General features: G+C 35.1%; 1 protein-coding gene across 1 annotated transcript; it reads right to left on the bottom strand.

Annotated features, from left to right (window-relative positions):
- Positions 1–9,946: 9,946 nt before the first annotated feature.
- On the bottom strand, positions 9,947–11,519 carry LOC149840447 (indole-3-acetic acid-induced protein ARG7-like). Its single transcript, XM_090004434.1, has one exon. It carries the CDS (start codon positions 10,601–10,603, stop codon positions 10,163–10,165), a length of 441 nt encoding a protein of 146 aa, XP_089860560.1. The 5' UTR covers positions 10,604–11,519; the 3' UTR covers positions 9,947–10,162.
- Positions 11,520–25,816: the final 14,297 nt, after the last annotated feature.

Raw genomic sequence — 25,816 nt, 5'->3', positions numbered from 1 at the left:
CCACTAACGCTTCTAATACAGTGATGCTAAACTAACAAGGAATCCCAAACTCCCCAGGGAAATCCTGAATCTAAAAAGCTCTTGTTTTCCTTTGATAATGTTGGTGAAATATATATGATGATCTTTCAAATATGTAAAAAGAGATGTTTCCAGCATTGAATCTAGTTTGTTCACACCATAAAACCAAATTTCATCAATTTCTATGGTGTTTTCATGTTTGGTTTTAGTTAAAAACCGCAACCTTGTTATATTGTGACACTTTTAGGGTTTGGTTTTTAATCTATTTTGTCAGAATCATATCTCCCTAATGGAAGATCATTTTTGAGATCTGTAAAAGGGTTTTTTTTTCATCTAAATGTCTAGTTCATCTTTGTAAAATTTTATTTATTTCTATGGAGTATTTCTATTTTTTTTTTACATTTTAAGTCGGAACCCTACCCGTTTGCAATCTCAGGCATTGCTCAGGCCCAAAATCAACTTGTTGCATTTATATCTCTCTAATGGGAGATCATTTTTTAGATCTATAAACAGAAGTTTTTTCTTTAAAATGTATAATTTATGCATGACAATTTTCATAAACTTTCATCAATTTTTCATCTGTCATTCAGATAAAAAACCAAAACCATGTTGATTTTTCTTTTACAGGTTTTTAGCCAACTTGATCCGATTGGATCTCCTCAATGGAAGATCATTTTCTAGATCTGTAAATTGGAGATTTTTTCTTTACGTGTCTAATTTATCTTCATAAATTTTCATCAATTTTTATGAGGTTTTCATAGCTGAGTCTAATAAAAAATTGAAACGCTATCATTTTGCTTCCTTAAGCATTTCTTAAAACTTATTTCAATTTGTTTAGATGTGTTCTCTCTAATGAAAACTCATTTTTGAAATCTGTAAAAAGGGTTTTCTTTTATTTTAAGTCTAGTTCATTTATATAAAATTTCATAAATTTTTATGGTCATTTGACTCTTCATTCACTTTATTTTCCAAAACCAATTTCACAAAAGATATCTTCTATGTTAAAATGAAGTTAAATTGGGCATTTTTATAACTTTAAATTCAATTCTCAAATACAATTCATGTATTTTATGAATTAAAAGTATTTTTTTCCAACTTAGAATGCCATAACTTCATTTTAAATAATTTTTGGAGTTTATTTGCTTTTTATTTCAATTATTTTTAAGGTATTTTCATTAAAACCTCAATTTCAAGGTTAAATTCATTTTGAATTCAAAGTTTCAACAACAACAACTACGCCTTCATCCCAAAATAATTGGGGTCGGCGATATGAACCAAAAAAGAAAATCATTCTGGGTCTTCCACATGAATCATTCTCCTCCAATCATTTCTATCCAATGCCATGTCCTCGGTGAGGTTCAAAGCATTCATATCCTTTCCTATCATCTCCATCCAAGTCTTCCTAGGCCTACCCCGACCTTTTTTAACTAATATATTTTCCTATTTCTCCATCCTTTTAACTGAAGCATCATTAGGCCTTTGTCGAATATGTTCAAACCACCGTAAACGATTCTCTCTCATCTTATTTTCAATGGGTGCAACACCTACCTTCTTACGTATCTCCTCGTTTCGAATCTTATCTTTTATTGTATTTCCACACATCCATCTAAGCATACACATCTCAGCTACACTCATTTTTTGAATATGATGTCTCTTGGCAACCCACCATTCTGTACCATATAGTAAAGCGGGCCTAATAGTCGTCCTATAAAACTTTTCCTTCAACCGCAATGGCATTCTACGATCGCACAACACTCCAGTTGCACTTTTCCATGCATTTCATCCACCCAACCTTTATCCTATGATTTACATTTGCATCAATTTCTCCATACTTTTGAATGATAGATCTTAAATATTTGAAACAATCATCCACCGATATTTCTTGCTCACCAAGCTTCACTACACTCCCATCACTACTTCGTTGCTTACTAAACCGACATTCCATATATTTTGTCTTACTCTTACTCAACTTAAAACATCTTGCTTTTAATGTCTGTCTCCATAATTGTAATGCCCCGGATTTCCAAAACAAAGCTAAGTTAAAATTTTCATGAATTCTTTTTTTTCTTCTTTGCAGCGGAACTTAGAAAAGCTTTTAGCAGCAGAATCCAACGATAATGAGTCGTCAGTTTTAGAAAACCCCGGGCACATTACAAGTATGTGGCCAAGCAACTCATTGACCACCAATGTGTTCCATTTTATCGAAAACCACATGTTTATTACAACATCACTGCTTGAAAAAACAGTATAGGTTCAATAAACGGAAGCAGTACAACTCTGGCTAGAGAAACCCTGAAACTCGATACCGCCTTGCTCCGCATATCGCAACGCAGGTCCAACACCTGAAATCCCCATTAAATGGGGTCAGAACCACTAATGGTCTGGTAAGCAAGCAATCACATATCCATTCAACTCAAGTAAATGCGTTGACCACTCAGGGTCGCAGTTCGCAATAACGACGCTCAAGCCTCCACGACTTAGCGTATATCGCAAGAGCCTCCTCAGAGCTATGAGTTGAATATCTGCTTAAGTCTTCACGACTTAGCTTTGACCTCTTTTGAGTCTCAAAGAGATGTCTAGCTCAAGTCTTCATACTTGGCACATCTGTATCCTACACATCTAAGGACAGCTCCTCGAGCTTCACTTAGTCATGCGGATACAACACGGGTCTTTGCCCAGTCGGTCCAGTCGTATACCGATCATGACACCTTCACAAAGGTTATGCAGGACTGACTCAACAACGTTCATTCACTTATACATTCCAGCATCGCTAAACCTAGAGCTAATGCATTGTTTCAATATTTAACCTCTTTCACCCTTGGTACGCAGGCGAAGTAATTGTCCGGGCATCAACTCGACATTCTGGGGGTTGATTATTCTATGTATTTTAGATACCTCAGAGGCATGTTGACCCTATCCATAGTAGGGCAGTGTGTTTCAACCGGGAGAATCCTACTAGGCCCATATTCGGATACATCCTCTACTTGTAGTAGTTGAGTTCAATCATTAGATCTTAAGGATAACCACGACTCCAAAACCCATGAGTAACTGAGGCCATCGTGGACTCTATCATGTCCAAAGTTTAATACATGTCACTCAAGGTTGTACCATCACTGTCATTCCACAGTGAGCATAATTCTCGAAGGGGTCTGCCAATCTTACAATTACTTAGTCAGATATTGCATGCCATGTAGGTAGCTCGTGCCTCAGCACTACGAGAGTATGTACCCAACCCCATTCAGTATGCCCCAATCACGGTCATCAACCGATGGAGATACCTCTAACACATTTTTTAATCGCGGGGTATATGCGACCTTAAGTCTTATTCATATGCATGCTGAATACCGCTCTCGATACTGTGACCATCACAAGCATCACACCTCTTCCGGGTGGAAACAACACACTCTGGCTCTGCAGCCCTTACGAGTCTGGTTGTGTAATCGTTCTCAATGAGCATGTATATGACTCGATCTAAATAGATCATCTGCTCGACACATTTTTACACAATAAGTCCGCACCTGGTCAAGGCACAACTTCTACTCTGGCTAAGCGGCTCTTACGAGCAAGGTGCCCTTACATGTATTTGGGAGACGAGTCATTATGGCACCGTTCCAACAACGGATATCATTATGCCGTTTAACCGGTTCTGGCAGCTCTTCTGCCAACCATTTCGTCAACACCTCCTCTACTCTATCAACAGTGGTGCGATGATCCTTTCTACGTTGTAAAAAGCATTCCATGAACTGGGTAGCACTCCGCTATATGATGGAGTATCCTGCTATATTCTTCTGAGCTATTTCTAGCTTCTTCAAAATTTTTAGCAACACTTCCTCTCTTTGATGGAGAAAGCGTGCATTTCTTTTATCCATTTCAGCGACATCTTCCCTCTTTGGAGAGAAATCGCTACACTTAACTCAAGAAATAGATGTGCACCGTTGTGCGTACCTTACACCCATCAAGGTTGTTTGGAACCTTAAGTCATAGCCAAGCCATACGTAAATGACTTAGTATTTACGAAAAAGGCATTTTGCCAAAAAGTGAAGCCTTTTCAATAGGGGCTTTATTCGTCAAGCAAAATCTTGAACGAGGAGCAGTAAGGGAATCACATTGGCAATTTGGAGTTGATCTTCATTTGAATGCTCATTTATGCGCCATATATGTAATATAAGCAGAAGCTTGTGCTTTATATGACAACGGCGTAAATGAAATGCATATACATATTGTTCAGGGTGTGTAACTGAACGAAATATTCAACATATATATTTGCAGAAAGCAGAAGCCTTGGCGTCATTCAACGAGATGGCGTAATGTAAATGCATAATCGAAAGTGCATTAATCGAAAATTATAGAAAACAAAGAGCATGTGCATCATACGACGCAACGACAAAGGTAAATTATAAAGCCTTGACGATATAAGACGCGATGACAGTCACCAGACGATATACACAAAGTTTGGCATCCAACGAGAGTTACGAGGCGAGCGGGTGAACACCGAAGTGTCTCGAAGGGCTCAACCAAGAACTAGGGTAAGATACCACTTTTGAGAACACATATATTGCATATTCAACATATATATCCGACTATAGTTACGAGGCAAGTGGTTGAACACTGAAGTGTCCCAAAGGGCTCAACCAAGAACTAGAGTCAGATACTACTTCAGAAAGTATATGTTATATACAAACAAGCAAATACTTAAAAGAGATGGATCAACGAAGCGAACTTACTTCAAATCATAGAAGAAACGACTCTAGGTTGCTCCTTCTGCTTCGAGCCTTCCTTCGAGAGGTCAGACTAGGTTTGGGTTCAGAAAAATTCAAACCAAAATCTGAGACCAAAAAGGACTTTGACTTTTACTTCAAACTCAACTAGGTTCAAGTCAAGTCAACTAGGTTTGGACCAGGTCAAGTGGGTTCAGACCAGGTCAGGTAAGCTAGGACCAGGTCAGGTGAGCTCAGACTAGGTCAGGCAAGCTCAAACCAGATCAGGCAGGCTCAGACCATGTCAAGTAGGCTCAGACCTACTGGGGGAGGTTCAGAAAGGAGGAGAGAGAGAGCGTTGTTTTTTATGAGAAGAGAGAAAGAGCTCCCCTATTTATAGATTTTCGAAAGGCATATTCCATGGAATATGCTTTTTAAAAAAGAATATCCTATAGAATATGTTGTAGAATATACCTTGGAATATCCTATGGAATATTTTGGGAATATTCCAGATATTTTCTGAGGAATATTTTCGTGGGTCCCACCAAGATTCTCGCGGGTCCCACAAAAAATGTCGACTTTTTCGACATTTTTTCTGAAAAATTCTGAGTACGTAATTCCCTTCGTATTGACGTAACTAAGAAAGTTGGCTCATGGAAATCTCTTGATTTCGTTCAGGTAGGAAGTTATGACTTTCAGAGTGTTTGAGCATATATTCACAAAGCGACAAATATCCTAAGTATAACTAGTTCGTAGAAATTGATTCATTTCACATTCTGAGTGAAAATGCTATTTTTACCGGTAAATGCCTCATGAATTTCTTCAAAAAGATACTGAAAAATTATGGGTCATATAATAATTCTAACTTAGCATTAACCCCAGCTCGAGACTCATCAATCAAAACAATATCATCAGCAAACAACATACACCACGACACATTTTCTTGAATTGGTCTCGTAAGCTCATCCATCACTATAGCAAATAGGAAAGGGCTTAAAGCAGATCCTTGATGTAACCCAACCGTTATAGGAAAATTGGTTGTTACCCCTCCATAAGTGTGGACATTGGTTACTACTCCTTCATACATATCTTTAATTATACTAATGTACTTGAGAGAAACACCTTTCTTCATCATTGTCCACCAGAGAGCTTCCCTAAGTACTCTATCATGTGCCTTCTTTAAATCAATAAAAACCATATGCAAATCTTTGTTCCTCTCTCTATATCTCTCAATAAGTTGTTTAAGAAGATGTATAGCTTCCATAGTTGATCTTTCAGGCATAAAACCAAATTGATTCTCCGATATCATGACAACCTTCCTTAACCTAGACTCAATCACCTTCTCCCAAAGTTTCATAGTATGACTCATGAGTTTTATACCGCGATACTTTGTGCAATCTTGTATATCACCCTTATTCTTATATAGAGGCACCAAAGTACTCTTCCTCCACTCATTAGGCATCTTATTTGTCCATCAAATCTTGTTAAAAAGATTTATCAACCATTCTAAATCTTTCTCTCCCAAGCATTTTCAAGCCTCGATAGGTATACCATCTGGGCCAACTGCCCTTCTTGATTTCATTTACTTCAAAGCCTCTGCAATTTCTTTCTTTTGAATCTTGCGCATGAAGTCACGATTCATCTCATGAAAAGGAACAAAGAAGTCTCCAAGATCCTAAGCATGACTTCCATTAAATAACTTATCAAAATAATCTTTCTATCTCTCCTTAATCTCCTCATCTTTAACTAAAACCCTTTGTGTTTCATCTTTGATACATCTAACCATACCTAGATCCCTCGATTTCCTATCTCTCATCTTTGCAAGCCTATAAATATCCTTCTCGCCCTCTTTGGTATCCAACTTGTCATAAACCTCCTTATATACCTTATCCTTAGTGTTTCGAACTACTTTTTTAGCTTCTTTCTTTGCTATCATATACTTCTCCAAATTCTCATTATCATGAATTGCTATCAGAGCCAAGTCCCCAAATACCATTGTAAGATTGTTAAAAGAATTTCCGGGATAATCAGGAAAAAAAACCTTCCTCACCTAGTTCATTGACCTTAAACTTCAGGTAGCTTTGATATATACATATAATGACTAGAATATGAGAATTGAAAATATAAGAACTAATGTAACCGCTATTTTCATGAACTATTTTTTTCTCTTGAATCTAACCATATGGACTACATGCTTGGATTTATAAGAACCCACTCTTGAATCATCTGATTTTGATGCATAAACGTGCTTTTTTTAAGGCTTTAAAATTTGTGGCTCATAATCTTCATAAATATTCAAGCATTCAAAAATCACATTTTTTCATCCAATGATTGATTCCTAGCAAACTCACAATGCCAAGCATATCTGCATGATTGGATTTGCAAAAGAAGTGTTGAAAATGCTCATATTTCTAGTTCTTGTATTCTAGTTCTCATATTCTAATTACTCAATATATATACCCAAAACATTTGCAACTAATGAAGATAAAGAACTATTGAACTAGAAATCATGGGTGCAAGTTGTATCTACTCAATCTAATCAGCATGGTTTGTTTGTTAAGGATCAAGCATTACATCATGCTTTTATGATGTAGAATGTGATCTTTTGAGTTATTAAATTTTGGCACATTATGGGCGGTAGATTTTTGAACTCTTTTAAAAATCTAATTACTTATCATAATCATATGATTCAAAATAAGTTTTTTAAATAAAAAATCACATAGATCGCATCGCCGACATTTGATTTTACAAAATTTGATTTTTTGAAGAAAAGAGTGATTTATACTCATTAGTTCCTTACCTCCATTATTAGCCAATATATATATATATATATATATATATATATACTAAGAATAATTTTTTATTAATGAAGGTAAAAATTAATGAGCTAGAAATCATAGGTGCAAGTTGTATCTACATAATGAGCTGGTGTGGGCATTGGATGGTTTTGTGTATCACTTGTTTTTGGAATGCCAACTTTGCTTTTTTAATTGAGATATGGGTCCCTTGATATCTTTGTTCCAATTGGCTTTTGAAAGTTGATGGCTTGAATGATGGGCCCACCAGTGCAGGATTCACAAGTTCATTCTTCACATATTCCTCGCTCTATAGCATTATTCACAAGTTCATTCTTCACATGTTCCAATTGGCCTTGTTAAATGTATATCAAAATATACGGATCGATACATAGGAGGGCCTAGAAGATTTTGCATAGGATAAGCAGACCGCAATAGAATTATCTTAAAGAATTAACCATGATATATCTGATCCATCATGCGTAGTATCATTAAAAAAGAAGAATACAAATTTGTGACTGCCAGCTACTTAGTATCGACAATAGGTCTGAAAAAGTATCTAGAAATGATGAAATTTATATATTTGCACCCTGACGTAGTAAAGAATCACAGCATGCACATTTGTTGATTTCTTTTTTTATATTTACACAGATAAACCGCTCACAAGATCAGATACCTAGCCACGCTGGCTTTGCAACACACACTTACTGGCAGTGTGAAACTCTCTGGGCTTACCCCTTGCCCTTAGGGAGTCGTCAAACTTCAGATTGCACAAGGCGTGACACCCATGAGATTTGAACCTAGGCCACCTGCCTAGCAGTCGCGACCTAGGCCCTATCCCACTATGCCAAACCCCTTTAGAGCTGCACGTTTGTTGATTTACCTTGGAATATATGGGCAACACTTCCTCAATTATTGTGATTTTGGTTACTAGTGGTGTTTCCCAACATATTAGAGATCAAAGTAACTCAAGGTTAAATCTCCAATACATCTGAAGCTTGTTTTTAGAATTTTATTAGACTTCGTTTGGTAAGATTCATAAACCCATGTAAACTAATGCAAATTAAGTTGGGTAAAATCTATGTGATATCTCTCACATATTAGAACAACCAGTAAAAAAGGTTTCTGCAGATTTCTTGTCTCAAGATTTCAGAAATTCACTCAAGTTAGAATTTTTTTTTTCAGTATGCAAAAACAGATTTTGTAATTCTGCAGAATAGGGGTTTGTTCCTTGAATTTTTTTGGTTTGTTCCCTGAATTTTTTGAATTTTCATTAAACGTTTTTTAGTCTGGGTTTTTGGTTGAAAGTAGACATGTGTAAGCATCTACTCTAAAATTTAGATAGCCAAAATTGTTACATGTGAATTTTAGTAATTTTTGAAAAATAGGACAAACTGTTAACATGATCTGAAACATGATATGATATGCATATTTTATGAAGGTGTATAATGTGAAATTATGCAGATTAATATGCATTTGTCTTAATTAAGAATGAATATGCATGTCTTGAACCAGTCCCGCAGACAAGACAAAAAACTATGTCCCTATTCACAATGTTTAATCCATCCCCGGTTGGCTCAAACACATACTTGAATGAAAATGATTGGTTAACTGAGCCAATGGTTGTAAAAGTCTGGGTTTGGAGGATTTGGCTTTACCCAGCAAAAGAAAAAGACACAGTAACTTGTTTGGTTCTTTGACCTTTTCAGCAAAAAACAAATGTTGGGATCTCTTGAGAGATTTTTTTTTTTAATTTTCCAATAAACATCATCAAGTTTTGAACCTGATGTGTAAATCAGACCATGAGAAGAATAAGCAATCCCCTCAGACCCAAAGATCCTGACCATAAGACTAACCCTTATGAACTAGGATTGTGTGCCTAAGCATATAAACTGGGATTGATCTAAGTTTTAGATGTGGCTCTAGGTCAAACCGGTGCTCTTGAGCCAAGCCAACACAAGGCTTAGCAATCACCTTGTTTCTTGTAAGACTAGCTCAGGTTTGACCCATCCACCCAAGTCAAATCTGGGCTCTCTAGATTCACTTTGATCTGCACCAATTAAGTTTGGTCAAAGTCAATGAGTTGCACATTCATAACAGAGGTCATGGATGTATAAGGTTTTGACCTTGTAACATTAACACAACCAGTCAAGGCACCTTAACTCAAAAACATGGATTAATCTGCTGCTAATATGAGTAGTAAAAACCAATGTTGTCAGTATCGGAATCGGACCTGTATAGTCTGGCCAACGATTCAAGTGTCCGGCCCATACTCGTTCTGAATCGGCCAAAAAATAATTAAAAAATATTACCTGTCAATCAGAACGTGACACACGTTAAAACCATTAAAATAATATTAAAAATATAAAAAAATAGTCGATTCAAGTCAGTATCGTATCGACTTTCTAGCGATACAATAAGTATCGGTCAATACAGGCCGATACTGACAAACATTGGTAAAAAACTCGCACAGTTAAGAACCGAAAGCGTGCCTTTCCAAATATAAAATCTAACATATTTGAGGATGGCGATACACTTTTCACATAAGAACAATCCTACTTTAACTGAATCGTCGTGTGCTTACACCCTTGCATTTTTTTCCCGTGCTTTCTAAGGAAAACTGAGACGATAATATGAACGAATCATATCGGATTATTCGACTCGGGAACGGGAGGGGCTGAGAAGCTGGTACTCCGCGAGCCCAACCGTGGGGAAGGCGCACCCACGACGAGCCACTTTCTCTGCGTCCTCGTCCATCTCCCACAGCACGCGGTGGAACAGCTCGACGTCGCAGGGCAGGGCGAGAGGGCCACCGCTGCAGAAGCCGTACTCCGACTCGGCCTCCTCCAGCAGCATCCGGAAGAGCGGGTGGTTTGCGTGCTCCGCCCTCACCACGAACCGCTCCCTCTCCGGACCCACGTACACCGAGAAGCAGCCCTCGGGAGCCACCCTGCTCCTGCTGCGACCGCGCCCACCACTCTCTACCGACCGAGCCCACTTTGGGATCCCCGGGCCAAGTGGGATCTTTGCTAGGCCCCTCAACAGCATGCCCAGCTTGGTCGCTTTACACTTGCCCAACTGCACCCTCTCCATTTCTTGGCTTGGATTCAACTCTGAAGGAAAGGCTCTACTCTAGCAGGATGTGGCCCACACAAGTTGGTACTTAATAGGTCTGGTTGGATGGTGAATTTTTACCCTCTATGGATCACCCAACAATATGAAGGTGATAAAGACCCCTCATATTGGATGAACTGGTGGCTTTTGTTGTGGACTCAGCTTGCCACCAAATTAAGGTATCAAGATCAAAGAGAACCCACAATTTTTAGATGAGAGGGTGTTCTCTGTTGTACGGTGAAGTTCAGCCTCTATCATACACAAGGTGGATAAGTGCCTTCATTATTGGTCTCATGGTGTTACTCATGACCAACAACCAGACTCCAAAACCATTCAAGGGGGAGAAAGGAAAAAAGGATTAAAAATAAAAAGAAAGAAAACAAAAAGGATGTGACTGCAAGTTCCCAAACAACTAAATGGAGAACTCTGCAAAGGAAACAAGAAAAGTAACAAAAGACTCTCTCTCTCTCTTGCTTTTAAATGAAACCTGGTTTGGGTTTGGCCTGGGTTACTATGGTTGTACGTAATGATCTATACCCAAATGCTATAAGGGAAAAGATTTTCAGAAGAGAAAAATGGATGGTTGCTTTTGGAAGGGGGACTTGCTGCAGGGATTGCATGTATAGTAAGACCAACTGAAACAAACAAGAGAAGAAAAGTACCTCACAGGATATACCGCCTCCCGTATGTAATAGGATTCTCTAGCAGTAGGAGAAAACAGGCAGCCATCATCAAGATATATGTGCAAATATTATAGTGGATAACTCAAACAATCAACTGCCTTAGTAAGGACAAAGGCATCATCTACGTGCTAGCTTCAAAGTTTTAAAGAAAAAAAAAACAATTAAATAATCAAAATCTCAACTACAACACGAAACAGACAATAGAGAGAGAGCATGTTGTGTAGGGGTTATCTGGGGTCGGTAGTTGGATAGCTGGATGGTGGATTCAATTATTATAGAAGAAAATTTAAACTTTTGTTCTTAAAAAAAAATTGTTATAAAGAAATTACTACACTGTTCTAGATTTATCAAAACGACTAAACAGGTTGACCCACTTTTAGGAGTTTATTTTGTGCTTTTATCGTGCTGCAGTTAAATGGGCAAATGGATCCATCGTGACAAGGCATTCCCACAATGGGAAGATCTCCCTTTTCAGTTTAAACACGATAGGCTAATAGCCTCTGTCATAACTTTGTACTTCTTCCATTTTGTCATTTATAAAGGCTTGCAGTTGATTCATTTATGAGCCAACAATCCTTAAAAATGTCAAAGAGGATCCCATCTATGTGGACAACCGGGATCAGTCCACATCCAGAGGTGACAATGTGAATCAATCCTAACCGTTGATTGAACAGATAGGATTGAATGCAGCATGGAATCCATCCTGAGTCAAATGATGAGATCATTTCTCGCTCTAAATGGATGTTGGTTAAACGAGTTTGAATTAGAATTCTGAAAATAATGCAAGACCATCTTTAAGGGACTGTGGCTATGGGGAAAACACGATGGGTAAGGCGAAAAGGTTAGCCAAAGAAAGATGAGACGAGACAGATGGTGTCAGAGGCCGAAGCTGGACTACCAAAGGTAAGCCTACCCCTATTAGCTATCACAGATAGAAATTCATTCCTAAAGACCTAATCACCACCTTCATTTTCATTCCTACTCCAAATTTTGTATAAGTTTTCACCACAGCAGTAAAGGAAAAAGAAAAGAAAAGAAAGCTCCGAAGTAACATCTAAATCTTTTTTTTTTTATTGAAAAGCATGGCAAGGTAATTTTTTTGTTGTGCAAAAAAGGAAGGGGTAAATGCCATGACATTATCTTGTGTGACTTAGAGAAGAAAATCGTGATGCATTTTTTTAGAGGAAATAATATAATTAAAAGAGCAGCGTAATACAGTGGCTGAGGATGAGATATCCTCAAGGCCTTTCAAGTGAAATTAGTGCTTGTTTGTAATCTATAGCTGGGATCTGTGTTTATGGATGAAGGATCTTGCCGAGAGCACGAAGATTGTTTATGGCAGGACGGGTTGACGCACTAACTTGATTTCACAGTGTGTTCGGTGAGTAACCCTCTCTTCCTTAAATAGAAAGATTACACTGGAGTCTTGTGCCATCCTTGGCAGCATAAAATACGGACCATTTCACAACTTGAGCTTATACAGGATGAAGCGTGCTTCATCTCTAAATAAGGTCCTCAACAGAACGGTTTTGCCTGTTAAGAAGAGAGTGGGCCCTCCTCTCTCATTAATGGATGAGATCCTCCATGATGATCTCTAACAGATCAACATCTCCCATTTCGACATGTGAAACAAAAAAACTAGATGCAGGATTTAGCCTCCCACTATTGAAGTATTTCCCTTGCATCAATATTCCTATAATGAGTTATATTTTGAGTTTTTCATCCAGACTCATGTCTTTATTAGACATATCTTAATCCTATATATAATATATGTTTTGAGAACATTTTCTCTAATATACCGTTTGTTAAAGGATCAACAATCATATCAGATGAAGGTAAGTAGTTGGATTTGATTTTATTTCTTTCAATCATATCATAAACATAATGGTATTTTACCATTATATGTTTACTTTTTGAATTATCAGATCCACTATTTATAAGAGAGATGACATCTTGATTATCACAATAAATCTAGATTGGCCTGTTAGCCATTTCTTGTTTTAAATCATTAATGAAGCAACTTATCCAAACGGCAAATGTGATAGCTACATTGCATGCAATATATTCAGCTTCCTTAGTATGCTGTGCTACGTAACCTTATTTTTTATAAGACCAAGAAACTGCTCCTCCTCCTAGGAGGAAAACATATCCAGAGGTGAATTTACTATCATCTCTGCTGCCAGCAAAGTCAATATTAGAATATCATGTTAATTCTAAAGAATCAACTTGAAAGCATAGTTTCAAGTTTATAGTCTCTTTTAAATATCAAAATATTCTTTATTTTTACTGCTTGCTAGTGTGGTCAACTAAGATTACTCTGGTAGCGACTAACGAGGCTAACAAAGCTAATATCAGGCATAGTGCATAGCATAGCATACATCAAGCTTCCGACAGCTTGAGCATAAGGAACACTTAGTCTTTCCTGTCCATTACTTAGAATATCATTTTTATTCAACTTGACACCTTTAACTACATGTATTCTAACTATCTTACAATCACTCATTTTAAATTTTTTAAGTATATGATTTAAATATCTTTCTTGACTTAAGCTTAAAAGTTTGGAACTTCTATCTTAAGAAATTTTAATTCTAAGAATATTGGATGCTTCTCCCATGTCTTTCATTTCGAACTGTGAATTTAACCATGACTTGGTTTTGACAATCATATTATTGTCATTTCCAATCACAAGAATGTCATCCACATATAGTGAGAGAATAACAAATTTACTCCTACTTTTTTCAGACATAAATACAGTGGTCAAACTTATTTGCCACAAACCCTAATGACGTAATAGCTTTATGAAACTTTAAGTATCACTGACATGGTGATTGCTTGAGTTTGTATAGAGATTTTTTTAACCTATATATTTTATCTTCTTTGTCTTTTATTATATAGCCTTCAGGTTTCTTTATAAAAATAGTTTTCTTAAGCTCACTATTAAGAAAAACAATTTTAACATTCATTTGATATAGATATAGGTCATAGTGAGCTACTATCGCAAGAATTATCTTTATCGAATCAATTTTGTAACAGACAAATATGTGTCAACATAATCTAATCATTCTTTTTGAGAAAAACCATTAGCAACCAATCTTGCTTTAAATTTATCAATGCTATCATTGGACTTGAATTTCTTCTTTAATATCCATTTACATCCGAAGACTTTCTTTTTCTCAAGTAAATCAGTCAATTCTCAGACTTGGTTTTTCTTATTGAACTCAATTTTCTCGTCTATGGCTTTTACCTAGTTTGTTGACTCACGTGAATTTATTGCCTCACTATATGATAGGTTATCTTCTATGTCATTCATGTCTAAATCATAACATAGTTCCTCCAGTAGATATACATAACAGTCATCTAAGTAAAACAGAGGAACTCTAGACCTTTTGTATCTAACCCGAGACTGTTGAGAACAAGAAGAATGAATGATTTCAAAAGGTTTGCCGTTACTTATAGGTTCTTTCATGTCATCAGAATCATACTGTAGATTAAGAGGATCATCTCCATTTATTTCTAGAATAACTTTTTTCATATTTTGATCTTTTAAGAAGATTGCATCTCTACGTTCGATTAAACCCTTATCTGGGCAGTAAAACCTATAGCCTTTAGATCTTTTGGAATATACAATAAAAATATAACTTATAGATCTGGTGTCGAGTTTATCTCTTGATCGCTCTATAACTTTTATATGAGCTATAGAACTCCATCTATGAAGATGACTTAGACTAGGTTTTCTTCTTGTCCATGACTCATAAGAGGTTCAGACAATAACTTTACATGGAACCCTGTTTAAAATGTAAGTTGTCGTATGCATTATTTCTCCCCAAAATACTTTGGGTAATGAAGCGTTATATAATATACATCTAACCATATCAAGAAAAGTCTTATTAAATTTTTCAGCCACACCATTTTGTTGAGATGTGCTCAGAGTAATAGTTTGTAGTCTGATCGATGAAGAGAATATACCTCAAATGAATTTTCTGAATATTGCAAAGCCAATACTACTGAAGGATTTGCAAAGTGGGTGAAGATTATTTATGGCTTGCTTCAAAAGGAGGAGTTGGTGCACTCACTTGATTTCACACTGTGTTTGATGAGTAACCTTCTCTTCCTTAAATAGAAAAATTAAGCTGAAGTCTTGTGCCTTCCTGAGTAGCTAATAACCCAGCGTAAAATACAAATCATTTCACAAACTGAGCTTATCTATAGAATAAAGCATGCTTCATCTCTGGATAAGGTCCTCAAAGAGATGATTTCACCCATTAAGAAGAGAGTGGGCTCTCTTTTCTCATTAACGGATGAGATCCTCTGTAAAACAAGGCCACAATGATCTCTAACGGATCAGCAATGGAGTTTATGCATTTGAAGAAGCGACCGATGCCAAATCCATGATTTAGTGTTACAAAAGATAAAGGGTCTCGCTTCTCATCCCAAATGCATAAACACTCATTTCACCACCAAGATTCCAAACAGGACCACCAAGGTCGTTTGGCCAAGATTTTACCTCGGGGCCACCAAATGCATAAATGCCCGTCCCAGCACAGATTCCAAACTGGCCCTTAAATATTACAAGACAGATGTACAGGACCACCCAAGGTGATGGTGTGACCGTAGATTTTGAATTCATTTTGGAAAGCTTAGGACCTTGCGGATGGTTCTCAAAGAACATGAAAAAATGTTCAAGCTCAATGCCAAAACGCAGGAGTTCCATTCACGTTGCCCTTGGGTTCGCATCAGCAGCGAGCGTTTTTTGTAGCGTTTGTAACCAAGACTGCCCTTCATTTGGCCACACTGCTGGATTACATTGAGAGGCATAACTTTTAATTAAACGAGCAACTTTGCAAGGCTTTGCGGTCAATCTCTTTTAATATTCTACCATTCCTCTCTTCCCAGACCCAACACCATGCGCAAATCGTGACGCATGTCTTCGGTCTTGCGTGCACGACTCCAATAATTATTACGATGCAACCCTTTTATGACAGGAGCACATGCATTAACCTCCATACTCATATAAAGTGTTGACAACGTGTTTATATAAACGTCACGTGAGGCAAGAAAGGTGACTCCTCTCTCTCTCTCTCTCTCTCTCTCTCTCTAAGTGCACTATCTTTTTTTTTTTTTTTGGTGAATATCAGTTTCCCTATATATATATGTTTGGTGAATATCAGATTGTCATGGTTTTTTTTTTTGCAAATCTTACCCTGCTGATGCATTTGGCATGGTCTATTTTGTTAGGAATTGATAATCGGATCAAGAAAGATAATTTTTTATACTTGAATATTTATAAAAATTTTAAGCCATTAATTTTTATCTCTTAAAAGATCTTTCTTATACATCCTAATTGGATGATTCAAGAGCCTGTTTCTAAGCATCTGGATCACATCAGTACCGTAAAATTTTGAAAAAATTAACTATAAAAATCTTTATTTATACCAATAAACATATTTGGTTGATAAACATATTTTAGTTACTGAAATAGAAAGATGGAAAGAAAAAAGGAAACACTAAGCCCAAGAAGACCATTCATGTTTACTTTTTTTTTAATCAAGAGTAGTGACATCACACCGTTAGCCATGTTTGGTGAATTCCTAACCCAACTTTCAATGGTCAGCATTGTCAGATGAGAAAAAATACTCATTCAACAAATGACCTCATCCGAACCCTGGTCAATGTCATGTGTCCCCATCTGAAGATATTAAGGGGAGTATGATTTGAGAACAGGCCTGGATGAGGATACCATGTCCTGTCTTGTTCGTGTATCCTTGTCCAAGGCTGGATAAGGACACCCTTTTTTTCAAAAGTGTTCAGGTGTCTTATCCTCTCCCCTGTTCCAGGCAGGAGGGTGAAAATCCCCCCGAACACAAAAAACGGATACACTCATTGCATGGAAGGTGAACACCATCGATTGTGCAATCAAACACACCCTTAAGCACCCTACTAGATCAACTTCTTACTCATAGAGTCCACATAGAGTGCCATCTTGAATTAATGTTGCAACACTCAAGTAACCTCCACCAGAACTATCAACGGGGGCTCCTCTTGTCTGGTAGGAGCAGCTAGTGCACATCACATTGTGTTGGGACGTTGCAGATTCAAAACCCAATGGTAAGGATCTTTCTAACCCCAGCCTGCCTTTCAATTTTTTTTAAAAAAAACCTGCACCAGATCTATCTTCCACAGCCAAGAAAATATATGGAAGGATAAATTTAAAAAATGAGTGCCTTGATGCACCAACAGATAATAACCTTGGGCATCTTAACCAAGTGAACTATGTTTGAATACCACACTTAGTGATCATGCATAATTTTTGCATTTTATAGACATATTTTTATGCATGATCCATAAAAAAAATGAATTAAAAACCTATTCTTGTCAATGTTTTCAAGAAATTGCTTTAAAATCAAAATAAAGATGAAAATCGCACATTCAAAACCTTCCATATATTTTTACAGAGTTTTGATTAGTTTAGAATTTTTAGTTTGTAGTTTAAGTAGTTTAGGAATTTTCAACTAACATTTTATTTTGTTTAGAAGCATTTTTTTTATGAAATACGTTTTTAGAGGAGTGTCTATTTGGAATTTCAAAAAATTTAAGGAAGTTTTTCATAAAATCGCGTGACCTAATTTTTTAATATAAAAACCCTTGTTTCAGAAGAGAAGGACATTTTTCTTCTTGAAATTCATGCCCATCTTCCTTCCTTCCTCTCTTCTCTTCTTTCCCCATTTCGCTCTTGGCCGGTTTCTCCCTCGATTCTTTTTTCCTTCTTCATTTCATTTTGCTTTTAACCTTTGCTATCGTCGACTTCTTCTTATCTCCATCGTTGAAGGCAGGTACAACTTAGAAAAAGACCATGTTTTTCTTCTCAACCCCTCCATTGGAGGTAAACTACGGGGTTTGCTTCTTATCCCCCCATCTCTCCATAATTTCTTAGTTATATTAGTGCTTGGTTATTTTGTAGAATACATGCATAATATTTCATCATTGCATATAGTATAATTTAATCTCTGCATAGTTGCTGCATCTAGTTTAGATTTTTGTTTTCTAATGCAAAAACATAATATATATATATATATATATATATATATATATATATATATATATATATATATATATATATATATATCACGGTAGAATCACATATAGTGTAAAATAATTTATGCACCTTGTCATAAGTAGAATAGTGAGAAATCACTATTTTCATATCATACAGTGGATTTTCTTTTGTTTTCGCAATTTAGTTTCTTTTAGTGTTTGTTGCTTGCAGTTGCAATTTGTGCGAAAAAAAAATCAGATCTGTCATCGTTGTCAGATCTGATCGTTCTTTATTATTGAAGCAATATTGGTCTAATCAAGAAACTGAAAGTCGAAATGCAGATTTGAATTTTTTAAGAAGACAACACAATATCATGTTACAAAGCTGAAGCCAGATACAATTTTATAACAGACCTATGAGGTGCACGCGGAAGTATCTGAGCACATTGGGTCTTCACAACTCGGTTCACATGTTGAATCGTGAGAATTGATTTGCACACAAATTCTTTTTGGTACCAGCGTGATCAACAATATCAATTTTCTTGTAATTTGGGTTACAATTAGTTAGCTTTGAAGTTTTATTTGTTTTTTTTTGAGTTGTGTAATCAGTTCATTAAAATTTAGTCATCATCATCGATAGTTTATTTTGTTTTGAGTTGTTCTATAGAAGGTAGTTAACATAGTTCTAATTTTCGGTATAGTTAAATTTTTTGTTTTCATTCAGTTAGTGTTTAGAATAATCATTGTTCATTGATCAAATACTTTTTCCTTTGCTATAATTAGTCATATCTTAAATCGGGTTTTCTTGTTATTTATTAGTTAGCCATTTAGTAATTCGACCTCTAGGCTAAGCATTGTTTTTAGTGTAATCAAGTAGATTAGATTCATTTATAAGTTTTCATTAGTAGTTGTTAAGTGCCTATTTTTTTTAATTAGAATTAACAATTTTTTTATTTTATTTCATATTTAGTTAGCCTTCATTGAGTGTTAATTTAGATTCACGGTTTTAATGTTCAAGATTAATTAGTTATTATTTGTTACATGTCAAGTTATTTGTTTGAATTAGTCAGTTTCTTTCTTGTTTCAAGTTAGTTAGTTTGTTATCATGTTGGTACGTACTTTGCATTTATCAAGGTTCGTTGGAACCTTAAGCCTTAGCTAGGTCATGCATAAGTGACTTAGGTTTTCATGAAAAAATGGTTTTGCATAAGAGTAAAGCCTTTCCAATAGGAGCTTCTTTCGTCAAGCAGAATCTTGATCGAAAAGTGGCATATGAAATCATATTGGCAATTTGAAGTTGATCTTCATTTGAGCGGTCATTTATGTGCAGCTATATATAATATAAGTAGGAGCATGTGCTTTATAATGTGGCAACGTAAATGAAAGCATATTTAATGTTCAACGGTGATATCATTGCAAAATTTTACTTTTGCAAGTCAAACTGACCTTTGAAAAAGAATTTGAAAGCAACCCATCTCCCTTTTAAAATGCAGAAAAATTCTGTAGAATGGAACTCACTTGTCGGTACGAGGTTTAAGCATTTCTGACACCATAACCAGGGGTAATCAAACCAAGGATCAATCATGCGCTTTGATTTGCTCAACTTGTCTAAAACGATGTTCTATTTCCTAAATGCACAAAGAATCAGGCATGTGCTATGAATTTTAGAAAAAAATTGAATGAAAACATGATATATGCTTCAAATATTGAAAAATACTTGGAAAAAGAACACTTTGAAAATCATGAATCACATTTGGTAAAGTATTTTAAAGAAAATGAGAATTGATTTCTGAATAAATCCTAAGGTTTTGAGAAAATCAAATTTGAAGAAATTCAAATAACTTTGAGAAAATTGATTTTTGTTGAGATTGAATTGGAAAACATCAAAAGGTATGGGCGTGTGGCCCTGTGAGAGTCTTTTCATGATGCAGTCTAACTTAGATGAATGAATGAATGCAATTTGCAAAAATATTTTCTGAAGAATTTATAGAAGATCTTTGACAAAAGAACTTTTGTGCCTCATAGAAACTTAGATGAAATAGATTCAACACATATCCCTGATTATGATCACGAATATGCATTGAATATATCTCATTTGGTTCTAAAAGAGAGAGATACTTAAAAAACTTTTGGCAATATGCAATGATTTTTGAAGATAGTCTAAGAGTGTAGGTTGTTTGTGGCTTAAAAGAATATGATAAATCTGGATATTGTTTGTATTCTGACTATGACCACAAATACGAACTCATTCAAGTTTATTAACTTCTTAGAAGCTAGTGCATGCGCTATTTGTATAGACCATGGTGGATTTGAATATGCATGAATAATCATTCATCACACATTGACATTATTGAAGAAATAAACTATATGCAATGCAGCCCTATCCTAAGCAGGAAATTAAATTCTTATTTCAAACTTTATAATTTACATCAATAATAAATTGAAATAAAGAGAAGAAAGATAAAGAAAATACAATCTTGAGTGTCCCTGCAAAACTAGCAAACTCATTAGTGAAGATATGTCAGCTTTTCTGGATTTATCCAACAATATCAAGAAATTATTTGATTTATTTGGATATAAGCATTTTTCTATGTTTTCCTGAGATAAAAATAATAATAAATGATGAAAAATCGAATAAATAATAAAAATAAATAACTTTAAAATTTAGAATTTTAGGAAAATGACCAAAGTTCCCCTGAAAACAAGACTATGGCCTTGAAATTAGGGTTTTCAAAAAAAAATTATAAAACTTTTAATTTAGAGATCAAACGGATTCAAATCAACACCAAATCAGGTGTGGAGCACCCTAGCATGATTATGAACATGATCAAACACTAAAAATATAAAACTTTTCCTAAAAAATCAAAATACTATAAAAATATCAATTTTTGCCTATATTTTAGTTGAATCGGGACTCTACAAGCATCCTATTTTTATAATTTAACCAAATAATGCATTAAATGAATTTCAAAATTCACAAAAATTGACATGAACACTTATGATAACGCTAAAATAAAAGTGCAATAAAAAAATATATTTTGGGTATTATTTTGATATGAAAGTAAAATAAAAAACCTAAAAATATGTGATTTTGCTCACAGGCATGAACCTATCACAGTGTCATATTCGAATAAGGTATAAAACCACCATAGAAATTTATAAAAAATTATAAAGCGATACTAAACAGATTAAAAAAAATTAAATTTTTTACAAATCAGAAAAATCATCTCCGGTTAGGGAGATATCATTCCGACAATATACGCTTGATTCCAATGAGCATGTAACGACTGCAGAAAATACAGTTCTGATTTAGTCTCAATTAAAAATAGCATACAATGTTCAAAAATTACAAAAATCACACTGATAAAACTAAACATGCGGCTAAATCCATAATTTTTTACATATCATCAATAGAATTTCCAGTTAGGGAAATACGATTCGCGCAAGTTGCACTAGGGCTTAAATGATGCATAACGGTCACTGTGAAATAGATTATAGTTTATGATAGAGGAAAAATAAAAAATGATCATAGACAAATCTAAAAAATTTACAATATATACTAGACATTATAAAAAACACACTGCAACTTACGGATCATCGATCAGATCTTTGATGGGGGAGATATCACCTCGACAAGTTGTTCTTAATTCCACGTAGTGTTTTCATGGTACAAGAATTAGAGTTCGGTTTCTGATTTTTTTAGCAAAGTTACAGAATCCAAAATAATCAAAAAAAATTATGTAAAGTCACTGACACATGCACAGTTTAACCCTAAAAAAATTAGAATTTATTGACAGAAAAACGCATATAAAATAACATTATTCCTGCATGCCCAAAATCAAGAATGCATATTATCAATAAAGCATATGAATAAACCTAATTTAAGCATGTAAAAAATTATAAAAAAAATGCAAATGATGTAACGAATCATGATTTGATGTTTTAACACATAAAATAAACATTAGAATGATGAAATAAAAAAAATTAGGAAAAACACGGTTGGAATTTGATTTAGCCATTAAAAGAGGGATTTGACCCATCGAATGGTCGAATCTTGATCTTTTTTGGGTGTTTAATAAAATAAATAAAAAATAAATATTATTAATGAATTAAAAACATGTAAGGGACCATCAAACATCAGCTGATCATCATCTTGAGGCCCTTATATGATTTTTTTGAAATAAAAACAAGGGAAAAGCATGCTAAAAGAGGTGACAATGGTGATTTTAATAAAAAATAAACAAAATTAAGAAAAGGGAATAAGAGCTTGAGGGAGAGAGAAAGCATGTAGGGGTCGACCAATAGGTCCTCTGTTTATAGTTTTTCAAAATCATTAATTAGGATAGGGTTTTGAGAGTTTTGTTTTCTCAAAACTCTTCCTAATTGGCTTAATAAAGAGGGACGGTTTTCTTAATTAGGTTTGACTTTTCAACCTTCCTAATTAGACTCTAATTAACCTAATTGAATTCTAGTTAGCCTAAAATAAGTTCAAATGTGGCGCCACCTACTGTGGACCCACATTTGATTTTAAAACTTTAAATAAAAACTAAAACAAGGTTTTAAAAATATTAAAATGAAAGTGATGTCTTAAAATCGATTTTGGCTCTAACCTAACTATAACATTGACTAATCCTAAGCTAACCAAAATATTTTCAAATGTTGTGCCACCTAGGTGTGGGCCCCACTTGGTTTTTAGAAAATGATTTTAAAAACCTAAAAATAAAGGGGTAAAAAACAAGATTTTCAAAAAGAGGCTAAAATGAGAGATGATTTTGAACTTGAAGGTTTCGAATTAACCAGAGTTCTCAATGAGTTGAAACTCTTTTAGATGTGGCACCAACTGTGTGGGCCTCACCTTAGGGTTTTGAAAAAGTTAAAATAAAGACTGAAAAGGGTTTAAAATGTAAAATCAACATATAACAATCAGAAGTTTTTTAAAAATAGAGTCCTAAACTAATTGAAATTCTGACTAGAGTCCTAAAATTTTGAAACTCTTAAATTTTGGTTTTTGAAAGACAAACAAAGAGGTTTTAAAAGATCTCTTTCAGAGATTGGTAAAAATGAATAAAAAGATGAAACCGGTGTTAGAGTTCTAATCAACTGGGAGTCTAGAATGGAGTCCTAAAATTTTGAAACTCTGATAATGAGGTCTGTTTTTGCAAAACAAGTAAATGGGAGTAAACAATGAAATCATAGTAGAGATCTGAACTAGCTAGAACTCTGGGGCAGAGTTCTAAAATTTAAAAACTCTTGAAATTTGGGTCTATTTTTGAAAAATCAATAAAATAAAAGTTAAAAATAAAATCAGAGTAGAGTTCTGAACAGACTGAAACTCTGGGATAGAGTCCAAAATTTTTGAAACATTACAATGAAGTCCTAAAATTTTGAAATTCGATTATTTGAAAGATAAATAAAGAAGTTTTTGAAAGATTTTCTCAAAAAATAAAGTCAGGGTTAGAGTCCTGATCCAACCAAAACTCTGGAAAGGAGTCCTGATTCGAATAAAACTCTAGCATTTTGACTTCTTTCGAAAGATTTTAAAAGATTTTCTTGAAAATAAGTAAAAACAGAAGTGAAATGTAGAGTCCTGATCCGACTGAAACTCTGTGATAGAGTTCTAGTCTGACTGAAACTCTAAAATTTTGGTTTCTTTTGAAAGATTTTAAAGGATCTTTTTGAAAATAGGTGAAAATAGAAACAAAAGATAGAGTCCTAATCCGACTGAAACTCTGTGATAGAGTTCTAGTCCGACTGAAACTCTAAGATTTTGGCCAAAATAAAGGGAATGGATAAGGAACAAGGCTACTTCTGGTTTAAAATCAAAATAGAATTTTGAAAAAGGTTTAAAAGGTAAAAAGACAGAGTCCTAGTTCAACTAAAACTCTGAAATTTAAGAATTTTAAATGAAGGAAGTGATCCAGAAGCGACACCACCTAGATGGGTCTCATCTGAGAGTTGAGATTAGTTAAAAATTGAGTTTAAAATGAATCCAGATCGTTTTTCTGAAGAAAATATTTTGAAATATAAGATCCGGGGGTTGACAAATGACAAAATATCAATCTAAAACCCAGATATTTGAAATTGAATTTGAAAGAGAAGTTTTAAAACATGAATTTGGATTGAATGATTTTGAAAAACCAGAGTGTTGAATCTCGAAAATGACATGCAATGCCATGCACTGCAATGAAATGACATGAAACGACATGAAGTGATGCAAAATGATATGGAATGAGATGCAAAAGGCAAACCCTGGATGGGGGATTTGAAGTCTCGGACCTCTGGCAGAGACAAAGAATTAAACACTTTTGTTTGAAGGATGAAGATTGATAATTGAAATTAAGATTAAATTTTAAAGTATTTGAATTTGGGGCAAAATTTGAGCTCTGGATGGCCCTGGCTCAGATGTCGACCAATTGGTTTCCTAAAGGATTTAGAGAGCGGGTCTTAGTGGCAAGGGGAAAGGGTTTGTGAACGAGGGTGGAAAATTTGGTGTGTTTACAGACGAGGGATAACCGAACTAAATAACTTGCAAAAAGCAATATATTTACAGGAAGTAGGAGCCTTGGCATCGTTCAACATGACGATAATTTTAAATGCATAAAGTAAATTACAGAAAGCAAGTGCTTTAACATCATTCGACGCGATGACAATCTTAAATGTATAAAGTAAATTACAGAAAGCAAGGGCCTTAGCATCGTTTGACGCAACAACAATCTCAAATACATACACACATATATATATATATATATATATATATATATATATATATATATATATATATATATATATATGTGTGTATATATATATATATGTATATATATATATATGTAATATGCAGGAAGCAGGAGCCTTGGCATCGTTCGATGTGATGGCAATCTCAAATACATATATACTGCATAAAGCAAGAGCTTTTATAAAAAAATATCCAACGATAGTCTCAAGGAGGCGCACGTGAACACTAAAGCATTTCAGAGGGTATAAACCATGAACTAGGACCAGATACTACTTTCAAAAACATATATAATATATATCACAACACAGAAATTAGCAAATACTTGAGACAGAGTGATCGACGAATCAAACTTACATTCCGACCGGTGAAGAATGACTTCGATTGTGCTTAGCCTACTTCAAACCTAGCTTCGACTAAACTAGGTTTGATCCTTTTTTCAAAAGGTCAAACTAGGTTAAATGAGTTTAACCTAGTTTTGAAAGAGGAAGAGCAGGTCAAGCTACTAAACCAAAGTAGTTTAAATCAAACTGGGTTCAGTCCAAGTCAACTGGGTCAGGTGGGTTCAGACTTAGCTCAAATAGGCTAGGTCTGGGTCAGGTAAATCAAACCTAGTTTAGGACCATAAGGAAGTTTGACTTTATCAAGTTTGACTAGAGCCAACTGGGTTCAAGCCAAGTCAAGTACGCTCAGACTAGGTCAGGTAGACTCAGACCAAGTCAGAGAGGCTAAGCTAGGTAGGGGAGG

Source organism: Nuphar pumila, chromosome 4 (genome assembly GCF_984573655.1).
Source record: "Nuphar pumila chromosome 4, dmNupPumi1.hap1.1, whole genome shotgun sequence".
Lineage (NCBI taxonomy): Eukaryota > Viridiplantae > Streptophyta > Magnoliopsida > Nymphaeales > Nymphaeaceae > Nuphar > Nuphar pumila.
This window is presented reverse-complemented; position numbering and strand designations above follow the sequence as displayed.

What these genes read in the sequence shown, in the direction of transcription:
- LOC149840447 (XM_090004434.1), bottom strand. Translation starts at nt 10,603, where the DNA reads ATGGAGAGGGTGCAGTTGGGCAAGTGTAAAGCGACCAAGCTGGGCATG.